General features: G+C 42.8%; 1 protein-coding gene across 3 annotated transcripts in view; it reads right to left on the bottom strand.

The window, feature by feature from the left end:
* Positions 1 to 27,416, bottom strand: part of LOC126457351 (m7GpppX diphosphatase) — a 44,469-nt gene extending 17,053 nt beyond the window's left edge. Inside the window, exons 1-5 of one of the 3 annotated variants that reach the window (XM_050093579.1) lie at positions 26,954 to 27,416; positions 26,645 to 26,790; positions 17,099 to 17,323; positions 16,891 to 17,008; positions 15,186 to 15,266 (exon numbers count right to left, since the gene is read on the bottom strand). In XM_050093579.1, the coding sequence (XP_049949536.1) occupies positions 15,186 to 15,266; positions 16,891 to 17,008; positions 17,099 to 17,323; positions 26,645 to 26,790; positions 26,954 to 27,302 (919 nt within the window). In that variant the 5' untranslated portion in view covers positions 27,303 to 27,416. Of the gene's footprint in view, positions 1 to 15,185; positions 15,267 to 16,890; positions 17,009 to 17,098; positions 17,324 to 26,644; positions 26,791 to 26,888 lie in introns of all 3 variants that reach the window. The other 2 variants (XM_050093580.1, XM_050093578.1) reach the window with 2 other exon arrangements.
* Between the last annotated feature and the right edge of the window lie 509 nt (positions 27,417 to 27,925).

Here is a 27,925-nt window from a genome sequence, read left to right as displayed (position 1 = left end):
GCACGGAGCTGCTTATATCGGATACAGTTGGCCAAAGTTGGATGGTGACGGAAAATGCGAAGAGCACGTCGCCGCTCACGTATTGCGTCACGGCATGCCTCGTTCCACCAAGGAACTGGAGGGCGCCGGGGCAATTCGGAGGTGCGTGGTATTGAACGTTCCGCAGCTGTGAGAATAACGTCGGTAAAATGTGTGACCTCATCGTCGACGCTGGGAAAGCGACGGTCATCGAATGTCGCTAGAGACGAAAAAAGTGTCCAATCGGCTTGGGCAAACTTCCAGCGTCGCGGGCGCATATATGGCAGTTGAGGCTGCAGTCGAAGAACACATGGAAAGTGGTCACTCGAGTGTGTATCATCAAGGGCGAACCATTCGAAGCGCCGAGCTAGCGGAACAGTACCGACCGCAAGGTCCAAATGAGATAAATTTGCCGTGGAGGCAGACAAAAATGTGGGGACCCCAGTGTTGAGGCAGACTAGATCCGCTTGGTGGAAGACGTCTAGCAATAGTGAGCCACGTGGACAAGGATGTGGAGATCCCCAAAGCGGGTGGTGGGCATTGAAGTCCCCAACCAGCAAATAGGGGGGTGGAAGCTGATCAAGAAGATGAAGGAGATCAGCTCGTGCCATTGGTGTAGACGATGGAACGTATACCGTACAAAGAGAGAACGTGTATCCAGAAAGGGAAAGACGGACGGCGACAGCTTGGAAGGAAGTGTTTAAGGGGATTGGGTGATAATGGAGAGTATCATGGAGCAGAATCATGAGTCCTCCATGGGCTGGAGTGCCTTCAACAGAGGGGAGGTCATATCGGACGGACTGAAAATGAGGGAGAACAAAGCGGTCATGGGTACGCAGCTTTGTTTCCTGAAGACAGAAGATGACCGGCGAGTAGGATCGTAAGAGGATCGACAATTCCTCCCGATTGGCGCGAATGCCGCGGATATTCCAGTGGATAATGGACATAGGGTGAACAGAAAATGGAGGAACGTGACCAAGGGTGCTGTCAACTCAACGACTGCTCAGAGCTTGCGACCGACAGCATGGAATGGCATTCAGTCGAAGGCAGAAGATCCTGATCCATAGGTTGGTCAGGAGCAGCTCCTGCCACCAACGATCGGCCAGTTGACCGGCCACCAGGAGTGCGCCTCGGCGACACAGAAGATGGCCGAGGGCGATTTCCGCCAGGTGGTGCTGTAGATGGGACACGCCTTGGCGGAGAAGGATAGGAACTGTGTTTCTTCGTAGCCTTCTTAGAAGTATGATGTTTAGATGAAGGAGGAACCGATGGTTGTGAAGTTGCGGTACGTAAAAACTCTTCACGAGAATGCTCTTTTTTCGAAGACTTGGCGTCTGACTTTTGGGCTCGAGATTTAACAGAACCCGACGAAGGGTGAGCCATAGAGTGGGCAGGCGAAAGGGGTGAGGTTGAACGGACGATCTTTGCGCTGGCCGATCTGACGACCGTGGTACTAAAGGTGAAGTCGCAAGTCTGCGTGGCCGCCTCCTTTGTTGGTCGAGGAGAAGCAAGGACAGCGCTGTATTTACCTTTCTGAGGCACGGTGGGCTGTCGACTGGCGAGTAACTTTCGAGCAGCAAAGGTCGACACCTTTTCCTTCACTCTTATTTCCTGGATGAGCTTTTCATCCTTAAAAACGGGGCAATCTCGAGAGGAGGCAGCGTGGTCACCCATACAGTTGATGCAGCGAGGGGATGGAGGTGGACAAGCACCCTCATGGGCATCCTTGCCACAAGTAACACATTTGGCCGGATTGGAACAGGACTGGCTGGTATGATTGAACCGCTGACATCGATAGCAACGCGTAGGGTTTGGGACATAAGGGCGAACGGAAATTATCTCATAGCCTGCTTTGATTTTTGATGGGAGTTGAACTTTGTCAAATGTCAAGAAGACAGTGCGGGTTGGAATGATGTTCGAATCAACCCTTTTCATAACCCGATGAACAGCTGTGACGCCCTGGTCAGACAGGTAATGCTGAATTTCTTCGTCAGACAATCCATCGAGGGAGCGCGTATAAACGACTCCACGCGAGGAATTTAAGGTACGGTGCGGTTCCACCCGGACAGGGAAGGTGTGGAGCAGAGAAGTACGCAGCAAATTTTGAGCCTGGAGGGCACTGTGTGTTTCCAACAACAGGGTGCCGTTCCGTAATCTGGAACAAGACTTTACAGGACCCGCAATTGCGTCGACACCTTTCTGTATAATGAAAGGGTTGACCGTGGAAAAGTCGTGACCTTCGTCAGACCGAGAAACAACAAGGAACTGTGGCAACGATGGAAGAACAGTCTGTGGCTGAGACTCAGTGAACTTACGTTTGTGAGCAGACATAGTGGAAGGTGAGGAAACCATTGCGGAAGAATCCCCCATGATTACCGGCGTCTCCGATGGCGCGCTCCTCCCTTGTGGGGGCCCTCACCGAGGGCACACCCGCCTTAGGTGATTGTTCACACCTCAGGTCACACCTCCCGACAAACGGACGGAGGGACCAATCGGCACTTTCGGAAGGTATCAGCTCGGGTAATCACCCCTCCCTGGGCCTGGCCGTTACCAGGGGGTACGTACGTGTCCTACCTGTCTACCCGGGGCGGGGAATTACGCGTTACCCCGTCACCGGCTACGCATGGAAGTGCGTGGGTCGGCCTTCAGACACGCACAGGGAGGAAAGAAGAGAAAGGGAAAGGAAAGAAGAGGGGGTCTCAAACGCCGTAGCGGAGAAAAGGGCAAGGAGAAGAGGGAAGGAAAAGAGAAGGACAGAGGAAGGACGAGGACTGGCAAGTGTAAGAGCAAGGAATTTGGAACAGTTTCGAGCGTCCGTCTCCGGACGTAGGCACAAACCATACTCCCAGAGGGGGAGAAAGGAAGGAAAGAGACAGAGGTGAGGGGGGGGGGGCGAAGATGGGGGACGGGGAGGGATGCGGAAAGGGAAGGGAAGGTATGCAGCCCGGAAAAGGAAGGAGGGCCACATTAGCTCGGGGTCCCGTGCTCGCTACGCACGTGTCCACAAAAGAGTTGTGGACCCCCTGGGGGGGTGTTCTACCTGTGGGATGAGACCACTATAGCAGTTTGTAGGTGGAAAAAAATGGAAATGAAGTCCCATGCTTCTTGACAGAGCATAGGGGAACGATGTGGGAGACCCGCACCGCCCTACTCGGCAAGGTCCTAATGGAGGTGGTTTACCGATGCCTTCCTCTGACCGTAAAGGGGATGAATGATGATGAAGACGACACAATAACACCCAGTCATCTCGAGGTAGGTGAAAATCCCTGACCCCGGCAGGAATTGAACCCAGGACCCCATGCTCAGGGAACAAGAACACTACCACAAGACCACGAGCGGCGGACTTGCAGGTAGAGGAGTTAGTTAATTGGCAGAGGCCTTCTACCAGGTAGTCACTGTGATTTGGAACAACACTAATGGAACCTTTGTCTGCGGATAAAGGACAATTAGGTCTGGATTTGTTTTGAGGTTGTGTATGGCTACTCTTTCTTCTACTGAAAGATTGGTGTTCTGAGGAAGGGACCTGGGAAAGGATGGTGAAGCTAAGTTGGAGGTGACCAGCAGGTGGTTTGGTGGGAGGGTCACAGTTGGATGAGGATACGAACTTGAAGACGCAGGATTCAACAGTGGAATTAGGGTGGTTTCACTTGGGGAGGGGGGGGATGGTGTGAAAGAAGTGCTCCATTGCAGGGATCGGGAGAAGAAGAGTTAGGTCTTTGACAAGTCCAGCATGGTTAAATTTGGGTGTAGGGCTAAAGGCGAGGCCTTTGGATAGAACAAACTTCTGAAGAGTTGAAGGTTTTGGCAGAAAGGTTAACAACAGCATTACGGGAATGTTTTTGCTCTGGGTGTGGTGGGATGTTGATAGGGAGTTTTGAGGGATGTGGAAAGTTGAAAAGGTCAGCTAGGCATGGTTTTTAGTGCTATAAGGGGTGGACGAGGAGGAACACTGGGGTAGGATTGGTGTTGGATAATTGTGCCCTGAGGCGACAATGGGATGTCAACAGGTTGGATAACTTGTGGAGGTTGCATCTGGAATGCTCCATCAAATGCTGAAGAGCAAATGATTCAGTTTCAGATATGTGGTGCATGAAGCAGGGACTGCACAGTGGCAGTATTTTGCGGAGAGAACAGAGTCAGTTCTGGGAATGCCCAAGCCACAGAGATGTATTTTGCAGTACCAGGTTTTTGAGGGCCAGGGACTGGCAGAATCAGAAAAGGTGAAGGTTATTACGAAACGAGCGTTGGGATCGAGAGGAAGATATATTAATGGTTTGGTCATTTCGAGGGACTCCAAAGTTTAGGCAGCATTTAAGAAATAGTACGTGGGACAAAGATTTGACCACTGTTACGAATTGCAGTGACTACCTGGCAGAAGACCTCTGCCAATTATACTACTCCTCCACCTATAAACTGTTTACCTTCTCACCTCTATGACACCATGACCACTCACCTTCTACATGCTCCCAAAACCCACAAACCCAACAATCCAGGACGCCCCACTGTGGTTGGTTATTGTGCCCCCACTGACAGAATTTTGGCCCTCATTCACCAACACCTCCGGACAATTGCCTGTATCTAGCCTCCCACGTCGAAGACACTAATCACTTCCTTCACAGACTCTCCATCATCCCCGCCCTTTAACCTCCTGGATCCCTACTGATTACTGTTTACGCCACCTCCCTATATACCTACATCCCTCATGTCCATGATCTTACTGCTACTAAACATTACCTTTCCCAAGGTCCTTCAGGCTCCAAACTCACTACCTCATTCCTCATACACGTTATTAACTTTATCCTAACCTACAACTTCCAATTCTTTGAAAGGAAGTTATACAAACAAATTTGCGGCACAGCCATAGGCACCCGCATGGCACCCTCCTATGCCAACCTGTTTATGGGCCATCAAGAGGAGACCTTCCTAACCTCCCAAAACACCAGACCCCTAGTCTAGCTCAGGTTCATAGATGATATCTCATGATTAGACTCAGGATCAGAACACTATATCTTCAGTCCTTCACAACCTTCTTTCCCAACAGGTTCACCTGGCCCTCCTCAACATGGCACACAACCTTCCTAGACATTAACTACCTCCTCTCTGATGGCTCCTTCTGCACCTCTGTCCACATTAAACCCACCAACCGCCAACAATACCTGCATTTCGACAGCTGGCATCCCTTTCACACCAAAAAATCCCTCCCATACAGCCTGGTCACCCAAGGATGGGGTATCAACAATGACAAGAGCCCTCTTGCTCAGTTTGCAGAGGGTCTCACCAAGGCCTTCACAGACAGGCACTATACCCCAGGACTAGTTCATAAACAGATTTCCCTTGCCTTTTCCCCCTTCACATCACCAACCCTCCCTTCACTCCAAGAAATAGCCACAAAAGAGTGCCCCCTTCATCACCTGGTATCACCCTGTACTGGAACACATCCTTTGCCAGGGCTTTGATTACCTTTCACCATGTTCTAAAATAAGGGACATCCTAGCAGAGATTCTTTCCACTGCTCCTCAAGTGGTGTTCTGTCAACCACCAACCACCATAACATCCTGGTCCGTACATATGCCACTCCCAATCCCAGTGCCAGTGCCAACCGCTTGGAAGACCCTGGTGCAAAACCTGCCCAATCCACCCACCCAGAACTTCCTATTACAGTCCTGTCACAGGTTTATCCTACCCCATCAGGGGGCAGGCCACCTGTGAAAGCAGCCACGTCATTTACCAGCCCTGCTGCAATCATTGCAAAGCTTTTTATATTGTTATGACTACCAATCAGCTGTCCACCAGAACAGCCACCATCAAACTGTGGCCAAGAGCAAAGTAGACCAACAACACACAGCCAAACATAACAAGCTCGATTTCAATGGCTGTTTTACTACTCGAGCCATCTGGATCCTTCGCTTCACCATCAGCTTTTCTGAACTGTGCAGTTGGGAGTTATTCTTACAACACATTTTCCACTCCCATAACTGTCCCGGCCTCAACCAATGGCAACATGCCGTTCTCATGCCCTCCACCCAACAGTTGCCACCCCCACCCCCCCCCCCCCCAATCGTATCATAGTCCCCATTCTTGTCTCCCACCCTCTGCTGATGCGCTTGACCAACTTTCCCTGCCCCACAACCTACTGATGCTGCACATCCGCTGGACAGTTTGCAGCTCATTTATTGCTCATATTGAGTGATGAGTTTGTTTTCAAATAAACTTTATAGTTAAGACTAGAAATTGTCCTTTCATTAGAAGCATAGATTACCCTTCACCATTTGATATGTTGGTATGTTTTGTGCTCACTAAATAACTTCAGGACGAAGTAGTTTATCCGTATCAGCAGGGCACGACACTGAATATTTGATTGTTGGAACAATCAAGTGAAGTTCATCTTGGAGGGTACTAATGTTGTGGAACATGTAAATATAATTCTCTATTATTCCAATCTCATACAGAGTGTGGAAAAAATGAACACCCATATCTTTCGGTGCGAGCTCTGATTTCCTTTATTTTATGGTTATCTTTTCACCATATGCAGGTCTGCATCAACAAAATATTTTCGCATTCGGAGGAGAAACTTGGTGACTGAAATTTCGTGCGAAGATTCCGCTGCAACGAAAAAGTCTTTTGTTTTAATGACGTCCACCACAAATCCAGCATTATGTCAGTGACACTCTCTCCCCTATTTAGCTGTAATACAAAATGTGCTGCCCTTTTTTTGAACTCTCTCAACGTACTCCATCAATCCTATCTGCTACGGATCCCACACTGTGCTGCAGAGGACGGTCAAGCCAAAATGCAGTCTTCGGTTAGCCTTCACCACAACAATTTTTATGCATTCCTTCCAATTTAAGTTGTTTGTAATAGTTTTTCGTAGGTATTTAATTGAATTTTCAGCCTTTAGATTTGAATGATTTATCGTGTAACCGAAGTTTAACCTATCCTTTTTGTTGTGATACCCTTTTTGTTGCTGTTTTGGATCGTCAGTCATTTGAATGGTTTGATGTGGGTCTCCAAAGCTTCCTCTCTCTCCTATGCCTCTACATTCTAGTCCCTGCACATTTCCCCCCCCCCCCCCCCCAATACACTGCTAACCCTTCCCCGACCCTTCCAGATTGCTGCTTCCATCCCACACGATTGCTGCATTTTGGCCCGAGCTGCTGGAGGTGGCAGTCATGAGTGCTTGAGGTCTGCTTGCTTGTGTGAATGAATGGTGTTTGTTTCTCTTTTACTGATGAAAGCTGTGACTGACAGGTTTGTATGTCAGTGTCATAACTGTGCCTGTCTGCAATTTGCCATGTAATCTTCTTGGTAAGTAGTAATCTAACTTTTCCAACATTGTTGATATTGCTACCTCGAGTTTCCATTGGTTGAAAACATTTTTAAGCATTTCTTTACAAATGATCATTACTCTAATGATTTTCTACCATAATGAGTTACTAACTATTTTAGTTAACAAAAAAACATGTATCGGAAATGTGGTAAACTAAAAAAGGAAACAAAAAACACAAATTGAAAAACGTAAAATAGTAACTCAAAACATTAAACAAAAATAAGTGAAACAAATAACAGAATAATAATGAACATTTAGATATTTTAATTACGTATGTACATCGCGTACAGCCAATTTTTCAAAAAAAAAAAAAAAAAAAAAAAAAAAAAAAAAAAAAAAAAAAAAAAAAAAAAAAAAGGGATTTCAGGAACCAGCCATATTAAACGAAAAGTTTTGATTTATCAAAATCATTAAACAGTGTTTGGTATTACAGAAAATTTCAAATTATTACAAAAGCTGTTTTCAAGAATGTTAATTATGTTTCGATTTTTATATGAAACAATTTTTTTAAACATCGTCATTTCAAAGATATTCCCTCTAAACATAATATGCCAAATTACCTTTCACTGTGTGCTCTACCCTTTTAAAGTGAAATAGGGCAAAAACAAAAAACTAAGCACTGCATTACATTGAACCCTTTACATACCCACTAAATTCCGTCATGATCTTTTATTTACACTTGGGAATTTTCCATTTTGAGTTGAAAATGGTTCAAATGGCTCTGAGCACTATGGGACTTAACAGCTATGGTCACCAGTCCCCTAGAACTTAGAACTACTTAAACCTAACTAACCTAAGGACAGCACACAACACCCAGCCATCACGAGGCAGAGAAAATCCCTGACCCCGCTGGGAATCGAACCCGGGAATCCGGGCGTGGGAAGCGAGAATGCTACCGCACGACCACGAGATGCGGGCTCCATTTTGAGTAGTGCCAGTGAAAACTGTAGAGCACAAGAAGAGATCAGTTGCGAAGGGTGGCTGTTGCAAATCAAATTTTTCATCTGCTCGATTTCAGATGCATATGCTAGCAAGTGAATGAGCCTCAGTCGACTGACTGGTCAGGTAGTAGCAGAGCCTCATAATGTATTATGCGCGCTGAAGTTAACCACTACAAGAAATGAATGAGGATGTTCCTTGAGGAGGTCTGTCATGTTGCTTTTTCCAGAGGATCATGTGATGGGAAATCTAAAGAACACACTCTGGACTCTACTTTTATAACAATCGAAGAGAACAGCTACAAGTGATATGGAAGTATCAAGGTGGTGCAGAAAAACAAAGGTAATTATACAGGGTGGCGCAGATGGATCGGGTGGTTTTAAAATACTTGTCAAACTGTCAATTGTAAAGGTATTGGATTGAAATAAAGTGCAAAACGTGTAGTTACAATGGAAGTTTATTAACAAAAAAATAGTAATGTTAGTTTTTAAAAATTACATCCATCAAATGCCCTCCTTCTCGAGCGACGCATTCTTGGAGTCGGTCCTTAACGTTCCGCATTGCCCGCTCAAGCACATCACCAGGAATTGATGTGATTTCAGTGTGAATTGCTGCCTTCAACTCCTGAATGGTCCGGGGTTTGTTCATGTAGACCCTTGCTTTTAAATAGCCCCATAAGAAAAAGTCACATACCGTGAGGTCCGGCGAGCGAGGGGGCCAATGGACATCTCCATTACGGGAAATCAAACGGCCAGGGAACAGAGCGCGTACAGCTTGCATTGATATCCTAGCGGTATGTGCAGTTGCCCCGTCTTGTTGGAACCACATATTGCCCATGTCGTAATTGTTCTCTTCAAGTTGTGGGAGAAGAAAATCTTCAATCATGTTCACATAACGCTGCGAATTAACAGTAACCGCCTGCTCCCTTTCATTTTCAAAAAAGTAAGGACCAATTATCCCTACCTTAGAAACCCCACACCAAACCGTCACTTTGTCACTATGGAGAGGCCGTTGGTGTAGATCTCTTGGGTTAGTGTCGGCCCAGTAACAGCAATTTTGCTTGTTTACGTATCCGTTAATGTGAAAGTGAGCCTCGTCAGACATCATGATAATCAGGTTTACATCTTCCAATAACTCCAACATCTGTTGGCTAAACTGAAGCCTTTGAAGATGGTCTGTTGGGAGAATCTTCTGTACCAACAGGATTTTATAGGGGTGGAATTTCAGTTCTTCGTTAAGAATCCTTTGAAGGCTCCGACGTGACATTCCAAGAGCTTGAGCACGACGTCTCGTTGATCGACGTGGGCTCGCAGTGACATCGCGTCTCACACGCTCCACGTTCTCAGGCGTTGTTATTGTTGGCGGTCTAGGCGTCCATTTTGGAGCACATGAACCAGTAGTGCGGAAATTATGCACCCAACTCAATATCGTATCTCGCTTAGGAACACTACCGCGAGGTGGGATGTTGAAACGCCGGCGAAAGGAACGCGTCACAGCAACAATTGACTCGTTATTGCGTATGAACTCTTCCACTGCGAAAACACGATGCTCAACGGACCACGTAGCCATCGCGACTGACTGCCAGCCTGCAACTGAAACTTCCCGTCCCCCCCCCACCACAGGACGAAGTCGCCGAACACCTGGCTCCCCCCCTCCAGACGTACAGTCCACTTCAAAACCATCCGATCCATCTGCGCCACCCTGTATAACAGAGAAGAACCCTGATCAACAAATCTGAAGAGAACAGATTCTTCCAAATTGGGTTTACTAACAAGTCATGAAAGTTCCTTACAATAGTCTTTCAACAAAATAAAGATGATACAAATTTCTTTTGAAAAGATCACTGAGGATGAAAATACGGTCCAGTTATAGAGTGCATCTGAAACGGACACATGGGCTCTGTTAACTGTAAGCATACCCTGTTGCCACAGTGTCATTTTTGCCACAGATGTTGTTCCAGTAGTATCATAACAGTGTGTAACAGGTAACTGTTAACAGAGTCATGTGGCAACACTGGACTTTATTTATGGAGCTGCTAGCACGGGTCTGCAACTTCGGTGCTATGCATCATTTGCTTATGTGTTGGTGTATGGAAGTGTCTCATGTCTGTGTAGAGAGCTGCAATATTCATTCTGTAGTACCATTACTATTGTTTTTGAATTAAGATGAATGAGTTACAACATACACTGACTCACACAAGATATACAAATTTCTTTGCAATCTTGAAGATAGTAGCAGAAGAGCTGATCGTTGACTGCAACAGCAAAGGCATGTGGGTTTTTACTCACAACAGTACAGAGAATACATGCAGAAGCATGGGTAGAGGGCCAAAAATGAAGTTTGAATCTCTGAGGAAAGATATCAGTAAAAGAACAACTGCCACTGACTTTGACAGTTTCCACAAAGACTTCATTCATCATATTACAAAGGAACTTTATGATGGCCAGTATTCTACAAGGAAATGCATAACAGATGTCTTAAAAGACAAAACTGCTTTCACAAGGGGCAATCAGTTGAGTGGGAAAATTCTGCAATCTTCACGACTTTCAAACAGGAAATGCAACAATGCATTCTGATTGAGAGTTCTGACATTTTTAGCAGCTAGGACTCCATTTCTCAGATAAATGCTCACCATAAGAAAAGAAAATCATCATTGCCCTACTATTTTATCTCTAAGAGAACTGGCTCAAATCAAAATCACTTTACAAAGATTCAAAAGGTGATAGTGGTTTGAAAGGGCTGACTGGCAAAGGAAACAGATTTATTGTCTGTCAAGCAGGATCATCTGAACATGTCTTTATCAAAAATATATTTACATCCTGCAAAATCTAGTGGCTATGATAGGTGAATAGTAATGCATTTCAACACTAGGTTTTAGAATTATTATGAGCTTTAGAAGAAGGTTTTGCAATCACGGCAGCCACCACCCTTCACAGAGGAATAGGGTACTTAAAACTCTAGTACATAGGGAGCACACTATCTCTGACGCAGAGAATCTACCCCAGGAATTGGAACATCTGAGAACTGTATTTGGAAAAAATGGGTGCTCAGAGTGGCAGATTCAACGTGCTCTACGCCCAACCACTACAGCACAACCTGTGGAGATGGATGAAATCACCAGGGAGGAGGTAGGCACTACGTTTATTCCATATACAGGCGCACTCTCAGGGAAAATCGCCCACATTTTGAAGAAACACCAGGTCGGAACTGTGTTTTGTCCCCAGAATAAAACTCGTGCACAGGTGGGGAGCGCCAAAGATGACCTCGGTTTGAGGAAGGCTGGCGTGTACCAGATTCCGTGTCAATGTGGCAAGTCTTATATTGGTCAGACGATGCGTACAGTCGAGGATCGATGCCGTGAACACCAGAGGCACACTCGACTGATGTATCCGAGCAAGTCGGCGGTCGCTGAACATTGTTTGTCGGAAAATCACACTATGGAGTATGAACGCACAAGAATTCTGGTACAGACGTCGAGATACTGGGACAGCATTGTTAGAGGGGCCATCAAAATTCGCACCAATGACGACCTCATGAACTATGACTTTGGCTATAATCTTAGCAAGGCTTGGGAACCAGCGATTGGATTAATCAAGAATAAATTGAGCAGACGTATAGTTGTGACGACCACGGTGGACAGAGCCATCACACCAATGTCATCTGAGACGGCGTCTCAATCTGTTCCACTGCGCGACCGTGGCGCGGACGGCGGAAGGAGTGTGGCGCGGACGGCGGAAGGAGCGTGGCGCGGACGGCGGGTATTTAAATCGGCCACCGCCGCGACCGAACCCAGTTCCCTGTGAGCAGTCATAGCGTACGGATCTCCGTGCCGGCACGTTCACAGGAGCTCAGTCCGTCAATTCACCTGATGATGGTGACATGTATGATCTCCGAAATATTGTGCCCCTTGGACACTGTAGACCGGCAGTACAGTCATAGATATTTTGATTACTATATACTTAGTTTGTTCCTGCCCAAAACACCTAATTCCTATACACATTTGGAATATGGACGATTGCCAGCTTGATGACATCATGGATCACAGCTGACCCATGTACTGCAACCTTCAGTTTTGTTGAGAAATTTCATTGACTGTTCAACTGGTATGATCTTGAAATATTAACAAGGCTGTAATATCAAGGACAAACCAGTGTTCTTGTCTGGGATGGTATTTACTTAAGAGCAAATATGCTATAGCACATTTTTTGTAAGGGGGCGATAATGGTAGCGGTCTGTAGAGATGACAACTTGCAGCAGCACGTGATACCTTTTCTATGGTGCTAAATGAGCTAGCACATAATGGCAGTCAGACAAACCGTGAAAGGTTCTCCTGACTATGCAAGTAGACACAAAAAACGTCGTCCTAAGGATATGCCAACAAGGAAACTTGGACCTACGGTCCGAATCTGCCATCTCAACATAGAGAGCATAAGCTATTCTAAGTGCCAATACTTATCAAAACTACTGAAGAAAGACAACATTGATCTGATCGCCATTCAGGAAACACATTGTAGTACTGAAGTACAACTGCGGAAAAGGGGCAAAATACCCGGATTTGAATTACTTGATGCCACTTACCACCATACCCATGGTGTTGCAACCTACATCAGACATGATATAGAAAATGCCTCCCTTATCTCCACGTCGTCAGGTGATGGAATCCATAATGTCACAGTAAAAATTGGGAGCGTAACCGTTACAAATATTTATAAACCTCCAACCACTCCATGGCCAAGATCAGTAATTCAGGCTCAACCTCACCCAGCAATCTATCTGGGAGACTTCAATAGCCACCACGAACAGTGAAAATATAAGGAGTGTGATGCTAATGGTGAAACCTTGGTGAAATGGGCTGAAAATGAAAATCTTAACCTTATCTTTGATGCGAAAGACCGTTACACATTCAGATCAGCTGCCTGGGAGCAGGAATACAACCCGGATCTATGCTTCACCTCAACTGACGGAAATAACCAACCACTACCAGCTACCCGTAAAGTCCTGTGCGACTTTCCTCATAGCCAGCACCGACCAGTCATTATTGAAATTGGCAGCCAAATCCCACTGGTGACTTCCATGCCTTGCCCCAGATGGAATTTCAAGAACGCAAATTGGGAAAAGTACTCTCGAGACCTTGATAAATGTCTAGGATGGATACCACCTACCCATAAAAACTATAGAAGATTCATCGGAGCAGTAATAAGCACTGCCAAGAAGCACATCCCTAGGGGATACCGGCGAGAGTATGTCCCAGGGTGGTCCAAAAACAGTGACGAGCTCTACCAGCGCTTCCTCAAGACGGGCGACAAAGAACTGGCCGATGACCTTCTCCACAGTCTTGATACTGCAAGACAACGTAAATGGACAGAAGCAATGGAGAGCCTGAATTTCCAGACTTCAAGCCGACAAGCATGGACCCTGTTAAGGAAATTAGGAAGTGGAGCACCTATTCAAAGACAGACAGCAAACGTCTCCCCAAACACCATGGCATCTCATATAGTGGCCACGTCCAGAGCCCCTAGTGACAGAGCACACACGATCAAGATAAAACGAGAACTCAGGAATCTGAGGAATCAGGCGACAGAAACTGAATACGCTCTCCCTTTCTCACTCGAAGAAATAGAAACAGCACTCAAAGAGGTCAAGCCAGGGAAAGCACCAGGACTCGACAGCATTAACCCAGAACTCCTGATACACTGCGGTAAATACACAAAACTCTGGCTGGCGAGATTCTTCACCGACATCATCCAAACCGGTAATGTGCCTAGTGACCTCAAAAGATCGAAAATAATAGCCATCTTAAAACCAGGGAAACCAACAAACTCACCGAAGAGCTACAGGCCCATAGCACTACTGTCAGTAATATATAAATTGTTAGAAAGGCTCATCTACAATAGAATCTGCCAGAAAATACTCAATGCTATACCAATCGAACAAGCAGGTTTCAGACCAAACCGCAGCTGTGTCGATCAAGTTCTCTCACTCACGACGTACATTGAAGCTGGGTTCCAAACAAAGCTTAAAACCTCTGCAGCATTCATAGACCTGTCAGCTGCCTACGACACAGTCTGGAGAGAAGGCATGATTTATAAGTTCCTCCGCATAATCCCATGTAAACTAACAGCTCGCCTACTAAACAACATGCTGAATGACAGAACGATCCAAGTCACCATGGGTTCAGATATTAGTTCACCGAGGAAATTAAAAAATGGCCTACCTCAAGGATCGGTGCTTGCACCACTCCTCTTCAATCTCTACATTGCAGACATACCTGAAACAAGATCAAAGAAGTTTGGCTATGCCGATGACTGGGTCCTTGCAACGAGAAGTCAGTCATTTGAAGGGGCAGAGGAGACCCTAACAGCTGACTTGGAGAAGATGGGAGAATATTTCCGAAAATGGTACCTGCAACCTAACGCCAACAAAACAGAAGTATCATGTTTTCACCTAAACAATAAAGCGGCTAAGAGGGAGCTCAGAATAAAATTCGAGACCACATGGCTTACCCACAATAAAACCCCAAAGTACCTAGGTGTGACCCTCGATAGAACACTCTCTTTCAAAGGTCACCTAATGAAAACAGCAGAGAAACTAAAAACAAGGAATAACATTATACAGAAGCTCTGTGGAACGACATGGGGAGCGGCAGCTACTACGTTACGGACATCAGCCTTAAGTCTCGTCTTCTCAGCTGCCGAATATTGTGCACCGGTATGGCTAAACAGCCCCCACACCCATAGAATCGATGCACAGCTCAATAACACAATGAGAATGATCGCTGGTGTAATAAAGACTACACCCGTGGAATGGCTCCCAGTACTAAGCCACATACCACCCCCTAACCTACGCCGCACAAACGCTCTTATAAGAGAGTACAAAAAGATAATGAGCAATCGGAATCTACCCATCCATGAGAATTTTGAAGATGCCACCCAAAGCCGCCTCCGCTCCAGAAGGTCACCCATCAGAACCGCAATAGCCACATCTGCAACACAGGAAGAATTCAACATAACCAGCGCCTGGCACCAAGAATGGTCCTTAAAGAACATCAGCAAACTTCCATGTATCTCCCAGAAGCCTCCAGGTTTTGACTTATCACGCAAAACCTGGGCAACTTTAAACAGAATTAGAACTAAACATGGCAGATGCGCCTATTCCCTCTACCAGTGGGGCATGACAGAATCGCCACTATGTCAATGTGGAGAAAATCAAACTATCCAGCACATAATAGAAGACTGCCCCAGGACAGCCTATGATGGGACTCCAGAAGATTTCCTGATGGCGACTCCAGAATCAATTGCATATATTAACTCATTAGATGTTTGTTTGTAATTACTTCCAAACTACTATAACTTTGTATAACTACTGTAACATGTGTATTATGTGTAATTTTGTATAATTTTGTATAATTCTGTATAACTATTGTAATAACTGTAAGAATATCTAATGCCAAATTATTACAATTTTGCATATTGATTGTAATAACAATTGTGTCTAAATGCCATACGCTAAATAAATATAGATCTGGGTTTTATCTGATAGGGAATAAAGACAACATAGGGCTGGCCTTGTCAACAAGTACCAGATACATAAGAGCAAGCATTGAGAGAGACCTAACTAAATGCATGACTTGCTCTGCTAACCACCAGACTGAATTTATCCAGCAATAAAAGGTGCTACCACAAGTCATGTTGGATGACCTGATCCACGTTATGTGGAGCTGTTTCCATGCCTTGTGTGAGAGTACGTGTAAGTTCTTTAGATGGCCTACACACATAAATATTCAGGCATCCCCAAGCGGCAAAGACACCGTAGGAAGGTGTGATTAGACGAGTAAGCCGAAAGAAAATTGAAAGCTATACTACCAATTTTTTTGTATCTCAAGTTTTTTTCACTAATTTTGGCGCGTAGCATTTTGAATTGGTGAGATAAAGACATATGTACTTGCACTCTCCCAATATTGTTAATTAAGTTATAATGTGCAGAAGTCGCACGTTTTCATTCTCCAACCAAGTTATGTTCTAATCTCCACATCCCGATGCGGTGAAGACTTGCATTTTTAAATGGACCTTGTCAGAGACGGAGTCAGCACGAAGAGAGAATAGCCGCCGCAGCCACGCCGGCATTGCTGTACGGCATTGCTGTACGGCATTGCTGTACATTGTTGGGGAGGCAAGGTAAATACCTAGCTGCACACCAAAACTAAATGGAATTAACAGTGAATTAATGTTACAGAACTGCCACAATGTTTCTTAAAACACACACACACACACACACACACACACACACACACACACACACACACATATATATGAACATGTTTCTGGGCACAAAATTTCTTATGTGGCTAAATGATAATTACTTCATCTCTGAACGATTCACATTATTTCCTCTTCCCAACCACTATAAGCACTACATCTCATACTATCAAGATGCCAACAATGGAGGGATACCACATACAGGAAGTCCCACCCACGAGACACTCCTGTAATTGGTGTCCTGTTTCATATGTTTCGACACGGCCAGATGGACTGAGAGTGCACAGACAAAGTAAGTGCAAAATATACATAAGCAACAATTATCAATTTCTCACTACCATTTTCACATACCTGGGGCATCATATTGCAAATTTGTAAAATGCACGTGAAGATGATAAAATGATGGTTGATAGTGAAGATAAATACGTAGTTGCGTCTCAGGAATTTTATATTTATCCTTTATGACATTCTGAAACAGATTGATGGGAAAGCAGCTTTTTAAAAGACGTTACTGTTGAGAGTAAATTACGTTGTTACGTACTGTTCTTCAGAAACTTACCGTTCCCTTTTCCTTTATATTTTTCAGAAGTGGTAAATGTTCACTTGTCAAATCACGTAATGAGAGAATGCCAGATTTTCTAACAATTGCCACTAGGTACAAGTCTTCAATTTGCTTGGTATCCCATTTTAAATCGGGAAGCAAAATGAATCCTGTTTCAGGATCAGGATCTTCAAATACTATACGATCAGTCTCAGATTTGTGATCTAAAATATTAAAAACCCACTAGAAAATGAAAAAGAACAAAGAACATTAACTATGATCATACAATGATTAAAAGTCAGTAGTTTCATATCAAAAATATTTTCTAGAAATATGAATTTGTAAGCAGATACAACAATAGAATACTGGCAGAAGTAAAGGTGTGAGGACGGGGCATGAGTCGTGCTTGGGTAGCTCAGTTGGTAGAGCACTTGCCCGCGAAAGGCAAAGGTCCCGAGTTTGAGTCTCGGTCCGGCACACAGTTTTAATCTGCCAGGAAGTTTCAGATACAACAATACATCAAAAATTATTCCTAGTGAACAGCCGTCACTCAAATTTTTAAAGTATACAACAAGTTATGAAACAATAACAGGACAAACATTTTAACAACAATTTAAGGAAACGATAGATTGCTACTCACTGTACAAATGAGACACTGAGTTGCAGACAGGCACAATTAAAAAATCGTTACACAACCTCACTCACACTCCCACTCCCACACAAACCCCTCATGCCTCTGACCAGAATTACGGTATGAGCTGCCGAGCTGTCAGAGATGGCGGTCTTTTGTGTGATGGGTGCTTGCTTGCTTGAGTGTTTCCCTTTCTGATGAAGACCTTGGCCGAAAGCTATTGTGTGTCTTTGCATTGGCCCATCTGCTACTTAATGTATCATCATCTCATTGAGCAGTAAGCTATCATTCCCTTATATTGTTAGTGTTCTAACGTGGAATTTTGATTGTTTAAACATTTTAACAAACATTCTTTAACTCTTTATCGGTCACATGGGGTGTTCAGAACACCCCAGTCACCCTTATCGATGGATTATTACATAATGGATAGGAGTATAACGTCATGTTCTTTGGTATCTTTATAGGACGTAATATGAAAGCTTTGAGTAACAACAGAATCTACAATGGAAGCGCAAGTTCCTTGAAAACATGCAACAATGTGCCCTGGGGAGTTGACACCCTGCGCGGCTATGTTGCAGTGCTGTGAGAAAGCGCACAGTTGTGTTCCATAGCAGCTGCTTGTATTTTGTTGCTCTGTGCAATTAAAACAGCTACGGATCGTTACGAAACAGAACGAGAAAGAGTGCAGAAGCTTCTGGATGAGGTCTTAGACGAAACATTTGTAGGAGGAGAAGAGGAGGAAACACAGTTGTGAAGTTCTCTCTCATCATAGTGACACGAAAACGGAGGATGAAGACAAACTGGAACTGGAAATGCAAGTAAGTGTAGCAGATAATGAAAGCAAGCATGCTTTTTTTTTATTGGAATGGATAAGGTTACAAAGTGGATGAAAAGTTGTCCTAGTCACAAAGTAAGAACTAGAAGTGTAGACCCCATTATTCATCTCCGTGGTGTAAAAGCTATTACAAAATCTGTGAAAATTGCTGTGGACTATTTTTTGATATTTATAAATGACACAATAATTACAATGGTTACATCGTGCACAAATATTTACATACAACACATTACATCAAATTTCACAAGAGACCCTGATGCCAAACCACGTGATGCCAAACCAACAAAAGAGGACGAAATCAAATCTCTTACGGGTCTGTTGATATTGGCTGAGCATTACAGGGCAGGACACCAAAGTCTGGAAGACTTATGGGGGACAAATGGTTTCGAAACCGCAATATTTCATGCAACAATGAGTTTACGGTGATTTTGTTTCTTGTTGCGTTGTTTGAGATTCAATGATATTCGAGACAGACCACAACAGAGAGAACTTGATCGCCTAGTTGCATTCAGAGAAGTGCTTGAATTATTCATGTCAAACTGTGTCAGTAATTGTACTGTGTCTGAATATACAACAGTGGATCAACAGCTGGTTGCATTTAGAGGCAAATGCAGTTTCCAACAGTATATACCAAGCAATCCTGCGAAATAAATATCTACATCTACGTGATTACTCTGCTATTCACAATAAAGTGCCTGGCAGAGGGTTCAATGAACCACCTTCAAGCTGGCTGTCTACCATTCCACTCTCGAGCGTCGAGTGGGAAAAAAACAAGCACTTTAATTTTTCAGTGCGAGCCCCGATTTCTCTTATTTTATCGTGATGATCATTTCTCCCTATGTAGGTGGGTGCCAACAGAATGTTTTCGCAATCGGAGAAGAAAACTGGTGATTGAAATTTCATGAGAAGATCCTGTTCCAACGAAAAACGCCTTTGTTTTAATGATTGTCACTCCAATTCACGTATCATGTCTGTGGCACTATCTCCCCTAATTCGCGATAATAAAAAACGAGCCGACCTCCTTTGCAATTTTTCAATATCATCCATCAGTCCCACCTGATACAGATCCCACACCACACAGCAATACTCCAGAATAGGGCGGACAAGTATAGTGTAAGCAGTCTCTTTAGTAGATCTGTTGCACCTTCTAAGTGTTCTGCCAATGAATCACTGTCTTTGATTTGCTCTACCCACAACATTATCTATGTGATCGTTCCAACTTAGCTTATTTGTTATTGTAATCCCTAAGTATTTAGTTGAATTTACAGCCTTCAGATTTGTGCGACTTATTGCGTAATTGAAATTTAGCGGATTTCTTTTAGTGTCATGTGAATAACTTCACACTTTTCACACCACACAGATATCTTATCTGGATCATTTTGGAATTTTCTTGGTCATCTGGTGACTTTACAAGACAGTAAATGACAGTATCATCTGCAAATAATCTAAGAGGGCTACTCAGATTGTCTGCTATGTCATAAATATAGATCAGGAACAACAGAGGGCCTATAACACTTCCTTGGGGAACGCCGGATATTACTTCTGTTTTACTCAATGACTTTCCATCTATTACTACGGACTGCGACCTTTCTGACAGGAAATCACAAATCCACTCGCACAACTGAGGCAATATTCCTTAGGCACTCAGTTTGGTTAGAAGACAAATGTGAGGAATTGTGTCGAAAGCCTTCTGAGAATCTAAAAATATGGAGCCAATTTGACATCCCCTGTCGATAGCACTCATTACTTCACGAGTATAGAGAGCTGTGTGTTCCACAGGAACAATATTTTCTGAATCCGTGCTATGTGTCAGTAAATCGTTTTCTTCAAGGTACTTCATAATGTTCGAATACAGTATATGTTCCAAAACCCTACTGCAAATCGAAGTTACTGATATGGGCCTGTACTTCAGCGGATTACTCCTATTTCCCTTTTTGGGTATTGGTGTGCCTAACTTTCTTTGAGCGAGCGGTTGTATATAATTGCTAAATATGGAGCTATTGCATCTGCATACTCTGAAAGGAACCTGACCAGTATACCATCTGGACCGGAAGCCTAGTCTTATTAAGTGATTTAAGCTGCTTTGGTACACTGAGGAGATCTATGTCTATGTTTCTCATCTTTATGGTTGTTCTTGATTGGAATTCGGGAATATTTACTTTGTCTTCTTTGGTGAAGGAGTATCGGAAAAGCGTGTTAATAACTCTGCTTTGGTGGCACTGTCATCAGTGACTTCACCATTGTTATCGCGCAGTGAAGGTATTGATTGCATCTTGCCACTGGTGTGCTTTATATATGACCAGAATCTCTTAGGGTTTTCTGCCAGATTCTGAGACAGAGTTTCATTGTGCAGATTATCAAAAGCATCTCGCACTGAAGCACGTGCTATATTACAAACATCTGCAAAACTTTGCCCATCTTCGGGGTTTTGCGAAATTTTCACCTTATGTGACGCAAGAACATGGTATACTTTGGGGATGGAAATCTATGTTGGGAAACAGCCAGAGGGTCCCTTTGCACTGTCAAACTCGCCTAAGGAAATAGTAAATAGACTTGTATGGCCTATAGAAGGTACAGGGCGCAATGTGGCACTAGACAACAGGTACTGTTCCATACTACTGGCTCAAGAGCTCCTTACCAGGTGTACCGTTTGGTGAGATCACAAAGGTGTGGTGTATCATGAGCTTCTAAAACCCGGTGAAACTGAATACTAATCGCTACCGACAACAAATGCTCAACCTGAACTATGCATTGGTCGGAAAAAAAAGGAAAGACCAGAACGGGCCAGAAGACATGCCTAAGTAATTTTTTTACACGACAATGCACCTGCACACAAAGCAAAACTGGCTGGGACCTGCTACCCCACCCGCCGTATTCACCAGACTTGGCCCCTTCTGACTATCATTTGTTTTCATCAATGGGACATGCATTGGCTGAGGAACACTTCGATTCCTACGAATAAGTCAAAATTGGGTATCTGGTTGGTTTGCTTCAAAAGACGAACATTTCTATTGGCATGGTGTCCACAAATTGCCAGAAAGGTGGTCAAAATGTATAGAAAGCAATGGTCAGTACTTTGAATAAAATATTTTTACTTTTCAATTCAAAATTAGTGTTTCATTTTCACAAAAAACGCTCATTTCATACCGGTACACTTGGTAAAAAGAAACTTATAGTAGTAGGAACTCTTAGAAAGAATAAGAGGGAGGTCCCTCCAGACTTTGTTTGCACGAGAGGTTGTGAACTTAGAATCAGCCTTTTTGGATTCAGAAGGGATATCACCATAGTTTCATATGTGCCAAAGACAGGCAAAAACATTATTCTCTTTTCATCTTTGCATCATGACAGTGCCATTGACACTAATACAGTGGAGGGAAATAAACCAGAAATTATAACGATGTACAACAAGACCGAAACAGGTGTGGACACAATAGATGAAATGTGCGCTACTTACTCAACCTCAAAAAAAAAACTAGGCGCTGGCCACTTCCCCTATTTTTCTGAATAATTGACATTGCTTGCATTAATCCTTTCATCATGTACGCAAATAATAACAATAAGAGGATTTTCCAAAGAATGTTTTTACATGATGTCGTAAGGTCATTAGTAAATCCCATAGTGTGCGAGAGCAGCCACTCACTCCCTGCCTAAACAAGTTAGACAGAATACAACTATAATGGCGGGAACTGAAGACAGCAACAATGCACCACCTTCTGAACAAAGAATACTTAAACCCAGGTGCTCCACAGTTTGTCCTATGAGTAAAGATATAAAAGTTAAATCGCACTGTGCTCGATGTTTGAAAGTTATGTGTGTAAAGCACATGACAAATGTGTGTGAAAAGCGTTACCATAACGCATCCCTTGCAGCCAGTGATAATGACGGATTGCATAAAGTGTTTGTATGAGTTGACTGAACAAATGTTTAATTATATGTATAAAGTCTTATACCTGTAATACAGCATGAAGAATAACAAATAAATAACTAAACAAAATATTGTAAGAAAATGGGCATTATTGCATATGTTTCAAATAACCGAATCTAATACTATAGTAATATTAAATAAAACGATAATGTACCGAGAGATAACATTCTAAATAGCCATTTGTGGAGAAAATATTTTAATATAAGTGATATTCTGCACAACAATGTCATTATAGCCACTTTTATTTTGTGTGTTAGCAACACCCTGCACGACTATTAACATTACGAAAAGGGTTAACATCATTTACTTCACACATGCTTCCACCAAATCTTAAACATTACAACAGTAGCTTAAAATGTTTTATTACAAACATGTTCCTCACAATATTACATAACCCATGTTTGTAGCTACAATTACCTGGAAATTGCTTTTATTACTTTGCAGAAATCATAAATGGAGCGAATGCCTTTGTGCTACTATTTGAGAAATGAATTGTATGCAGTTATTACAATGCAGTGAACTCTTATATAAGACTATAGAATACATCATTGCAAAGTTATAGGGGAAATTTCAGAAATATCATTAAGATTGGCAAATAATTAACAAACCTAGCTTTGCAAGTGATACAAGCAACTATCATATTACAAATTTATACATCCTCTGGGTTACGTAAGACTGTGAACATGATTCAACTACAGTTGTACTCTAGTTATCGAATGAGAAGCAATATCAGCAGCAGCAAGAGCAACTAAAAATGAAAGTTCAGGTTTAGCAACCTATTGGTGATGAGGTCATTAGGAGGGAAGGAAGATTAGGGCTTAACATACTGTTGACAATGAGTCATTAGAGATGGAGCACAATCAAAGGGTTGTTTCAATGATGGGGAAAGAAATCCACTGTGGCATTTCAAAGGAACCATCCCGTCATTTGCCTGGAGCGATCTTGGGAAATCGTGGAAAACCTAAATCTGGATGGCCAGAGATGGATCTGAAGCACTGTCCTCTGAAATGCAAGTCCACATGTGTAAACACAGTTGGAACATCATCTGTCATCACTGACACGTCTTAACTTTGTTGTTTTGTTTGACACCACTGTGGCACAGTGGGATTGAAATGGAACATGTTTTCAGAGGGCATGTTGGTTAAGAAGGGCTGTGTTCTAGTGTGGAATGCTTACATTTCTGAATAGTTTCTAAGTGATATTAATGCAGAATTGGACATAGCACTGCATGTTACTTGGTGCTCCGATTTGTCACTAAATTATTTCAATCTCATTAGTTATTGTTTACTGATTTGTTTCGGTTTCAAAACTTAGGCTGTCATGTTTTTAATAATTTGAAAGTAATTTTTTTGATGTTTTGTTTGGTACTAGGCATGGCTCTTATTACTCATTGCTGCTATGTGTGATGGCATGGCATCTATAGTTAAATTTCCCTATAATATGGCCTCATAACAGAATATGTGAAGTGTCAGTGTGTAGAATTTATGAAGTTGAGCAAAGCCTGAGTCTCAAACTAGAGACAAGAGTACTCAGAAGTGTTTTCGGTAGGTTTCAGTAAAGGTTACTGTGGTATACTGGTGTACAGTTCAGCTGACGTTGGGTGCTAAGTACATTTCTTATGTACTTCTAGTCTTTAATTGTAAGAAGTGTAGTGTGTTTCTTTACGTTAGTAATTTTTATTTTGAGATGTGGGAATACGAAAATTCATGTCAGAATAGAGTTTTATGATTTTCTGGTTTGTGTTGTCAGCTGAAGTTCATATTTTGGGGCTTATAGTGATGGGTATTGTGGAGTTTTTTTAATCAGAAAGGTTTTGAAAACAGGTAATTCTGCTAGTTGTAGGTTATTGGTATCATTGGCTTTGTTCGAACTATGCAGGTCAAGTGAAATTTGCTGCAATGAGTTTTTGAGTTGTATGCTAATTTCTGGTATTGCTGTCGTCTTCTTCTTCTTGGGAGGTTGGGAGGGAGGGGGGGGGGGGGGGTATTTGTTGAGGATTTTGTGTGTATCATTTTTCGGTTAATACTTGTTTGGGACGGCACCACGACTGTTATTGTCATACATTTAATTTGTTCCGCCCAAACCCCATACTTCCTTTGGTTTCAGTCTATTGCTGGAGTTAAATATTTCACGTGTTATTGATGTTTGCTCACAGGTGTAATAAGTGATGTTGCAATCATCCTACTATGTGTGTCTGCCATCTCTAAGTAATGGGTGAAAGCCGATAGGCAATATCACAACTTTCAGTAATTCCCTTGTTTGGTTATGATGACTTAAGAGCTGGGGCATAAACCTTGAATAAGGAACGAAATCGGCTCTGTATTTTCTAAGGAACCACTCTGGCATTCACCTCAAACAATCTACTATAAGGAAATCATGGAAAACAAAAATGAATGGCCAGATAGGGATCTGAAAAAGCATTCTCCAAATATGAATCCAGTCCATTAACAATGTGCCACCTTGCTCAATGAAGATACAATAATCACCTGTCAAAGAATATGAGAAAACAGAGGAGTCAAAGAACAAATGGAGAAGGAAGGAAGGGCAATTAAATAAAGAGTTTAGTGGTTTGGTGACAACACAGTAATTGAAGATGGAGCACATGCCCAAATTATGAAAGGAGAGGAAGGAAATTGGCCACACTTGTTTTGAAGGAACCAATCCAGCATTTGCCTGGAGCAATATACAAACATCAAGGAAAGCCTAAATCTGTATGACCTAATTGGGATTGGAGCAACTGTTCTCCCAAATGTATGTACAATGTGTTAACCATTGTGGCACCTTGCTCGCAATCGTCAGATTCAGTGGTAAAATAGCACAGTAGATAGCTCGTCAAGGAAACAAATACCCCCCCCCCCCTCCCTCCCAACCTCCCAAGAAGAAAGTGTACTGCAAATGTGAAAACTAGAAGAAAGTGTACTGAACTGTGACAAAAGGAGTGAAGTAGAAACAGAATGGTCCAAGCTCAAGGTGTGCAACATTGAGCAACTTAAGAACCATGGCCTCATGGTTGTGTGGTTAAGGTGTTGGATTGCAAAGCAGAAGACCTGTGTTCAAACCTCCCTCATGTTCCCTCCCTTTCCTCCCCCCACACAGATTTATGAACTGCCCATCAGGTCACTGACATGTCTGTTCTCCTCCTGTAGTCTCAGCAATTGTCATACTACACAATGGCTGTAGAATATGAGTCATGTCGACCTCTCACAGAAATGAAAACTACAAACGAGTGTGAACTATGTTACAACAAAGGCATTCAAGAGTCAAAACTTCCAAAACAGAACCCAAGGGACATAACACGTGGTACTTTTATAGAACAAATAGGAGGAATGTACGTTTCGCGGTCCCTTTATTATACGTTCCTGTTGCAAATGGACACTACACCACAATACACAAGCCACAGAATGAATGGGAGCTGTTTGAGACCCTTGAGTGTGTGTGGTTTCATGGACTGAGTGAGGAGTACAGTAAAAAGTTAGTTCTTTCAATGCCGTAATACAAACACTAAAATCCATCAGTGTTATGTTACAACATTAATATGCAGTGTTTCTTTGAACATTAGTATTTATTTTTCAGAATAGCAAACAGAATAGCTGACATATCCACTTACACTCATCTTTCAAGAAAGTGTTAAACTATGAACAACAAACATTTTTATAGAAACAAAAATTAAGAATAAAAACAAATTGACAAATATTATTGTGTATATTCATTTCTGATAGAAATCAGGCAAATTTAGCTCAGTTATGCAATGATTGTAACAAAAATTGTTAATTTTAAGAGAGATGAAGCAATAAATATTTCCACCTCTGTAGTCTTCAGATTGAATGCAACAACTTACACAACACAGAAGAAATAGAGGGTAGGGTGGAAAAATTTTTTAAATGTGGTTACCAAAACTATCCTGTGCACACTCCTAAATATGGTGTTCACAAAACTATTACAATCAGCAAAAAAGGCTTACATAATGGACTTGAAATTATGAAAGAATTTGTTAATAGCAATATGGTGTCACAAAAGTTTACAGGGTATTCACATCAAGTCGTTCACCAGTATCTGTTCTATTGAATACCAATTTGTGTGGACCCCAACTTCAAACCCACCTACTTCTCTACTGGCGTTCACCAATAAAGAAAGAATCGGGCACCATCCAACAGGGAACCATCTACAACTTACCTGAATGCCGAAGTGGTCCGATTTTATATGAGGCAGTGTTATCTCTTGGTAGTAACTCGGAGTTTCTTCAACAATATGCAATATCTGTCGCTCATATTTTTTAATATGTTTTTCTGTTGCGGGATGTATGATCGTCGTTTTTATACCTGGAACATTTTCGAAGTTCCATTACAAACACGACATTAATTAATGTTTTGAATGACTTTCACAGCATTTATATTAACAAGCTGTATTACAAGCTCACAGTAAAGGCAGCAGATCACGATATGAGCAATCACAGCACGCACATCACTCAAACGCTTCACTTACCGTTGAACTGCACACTAGGCAAACACGTGTAACTGGCGTATACGTCATTTATGAACTCCTGTTTCAATGAACTATGAGATGATAATATACCATTAATACTTTGTTCATTAAATGGCCGTTTCTCCAATAACACTACTGCGATACCCTCTTTTCCCGCGAATGTACCTTCAACGCACACACTCTTTCTCTGACTGTTTTCGTTTATAACCCTAGAGAGTTTAAAATCCCCAAATGAAATGCTTTTATCACAAACACCTTCCAAGCGATCATCTATTTCATCTAGCTTCCGTACTTTCGTAGGCGGGATGTCTGTCTTGTCTTTCAATTCAGGTTTCTTCGTACAAGACATTTTTTAAACCACTCCGCCGAAGTTTCTTCCTATTATTATCTTTATTTCGAGAATAATGCAGTACACTACTGTTGGCGCCACTCAGATATACATACATCTCTAACTGGCACGTACGAACCACACAGTGATAAAAACAAACACTTTGATTCCCAGAGTGCGCAACACATGCAGTCTTCCTACGCTAGACAACCTATAAAGCGACCACCAGTTTCCGGTACAGAATTTCACGTAAAGGCGCTTCCACATGCGCAAAAAAATGACGCATTTTCAAATGGCACTCCAGCTCAATATTTTCGGTGGCGTCACTGCAGTGGTGCACTTTCTGGCACGACACTAAATAAAAAAGTAAAACTCGGTTGTACTTGAAATAGGGTGACCAGAAGTCCCATATTTACGGAATCGTCCCTTATTTAGCTTATGTGTCCTGACAAAATTATACAGCACACATATTTTCTCGTTTTTCGTTCACTGTAACCGGAATTTTGAAATACCGTGTTTTTAAGTAACGTGTAGCAAAACCAAATGTGCTCATACCCAAACAGCCATGTTAAACCTAGGCAAGGTGCCAAATTGTTCCGCTACATAGAAAAAAATACAACTGACATTCATGTACTATAAGGTGG

This window comes from Schistocerca serialis, chromosome 2 (genome assembly GCF_023864345.2).
Source record: "Schistocerca serialis cubense isolate TAMUIC-IGC-003099 chromosome 2, iqSchSeri2.2, whole genome shotgun sequence".
In the NCBI taxonomy this organism is placed as follows: domain Eukaryota; kingdom Metazoa; phylum Arthropoda; class Insecta; order Orthoptera; family Acrididae; genus Schistocerca; species Schistocerca serialis.
Note: the sequence above shows the minus strand (reverse complement) of the source record. Positions and strands in the feature narration are given on the sequence as shown.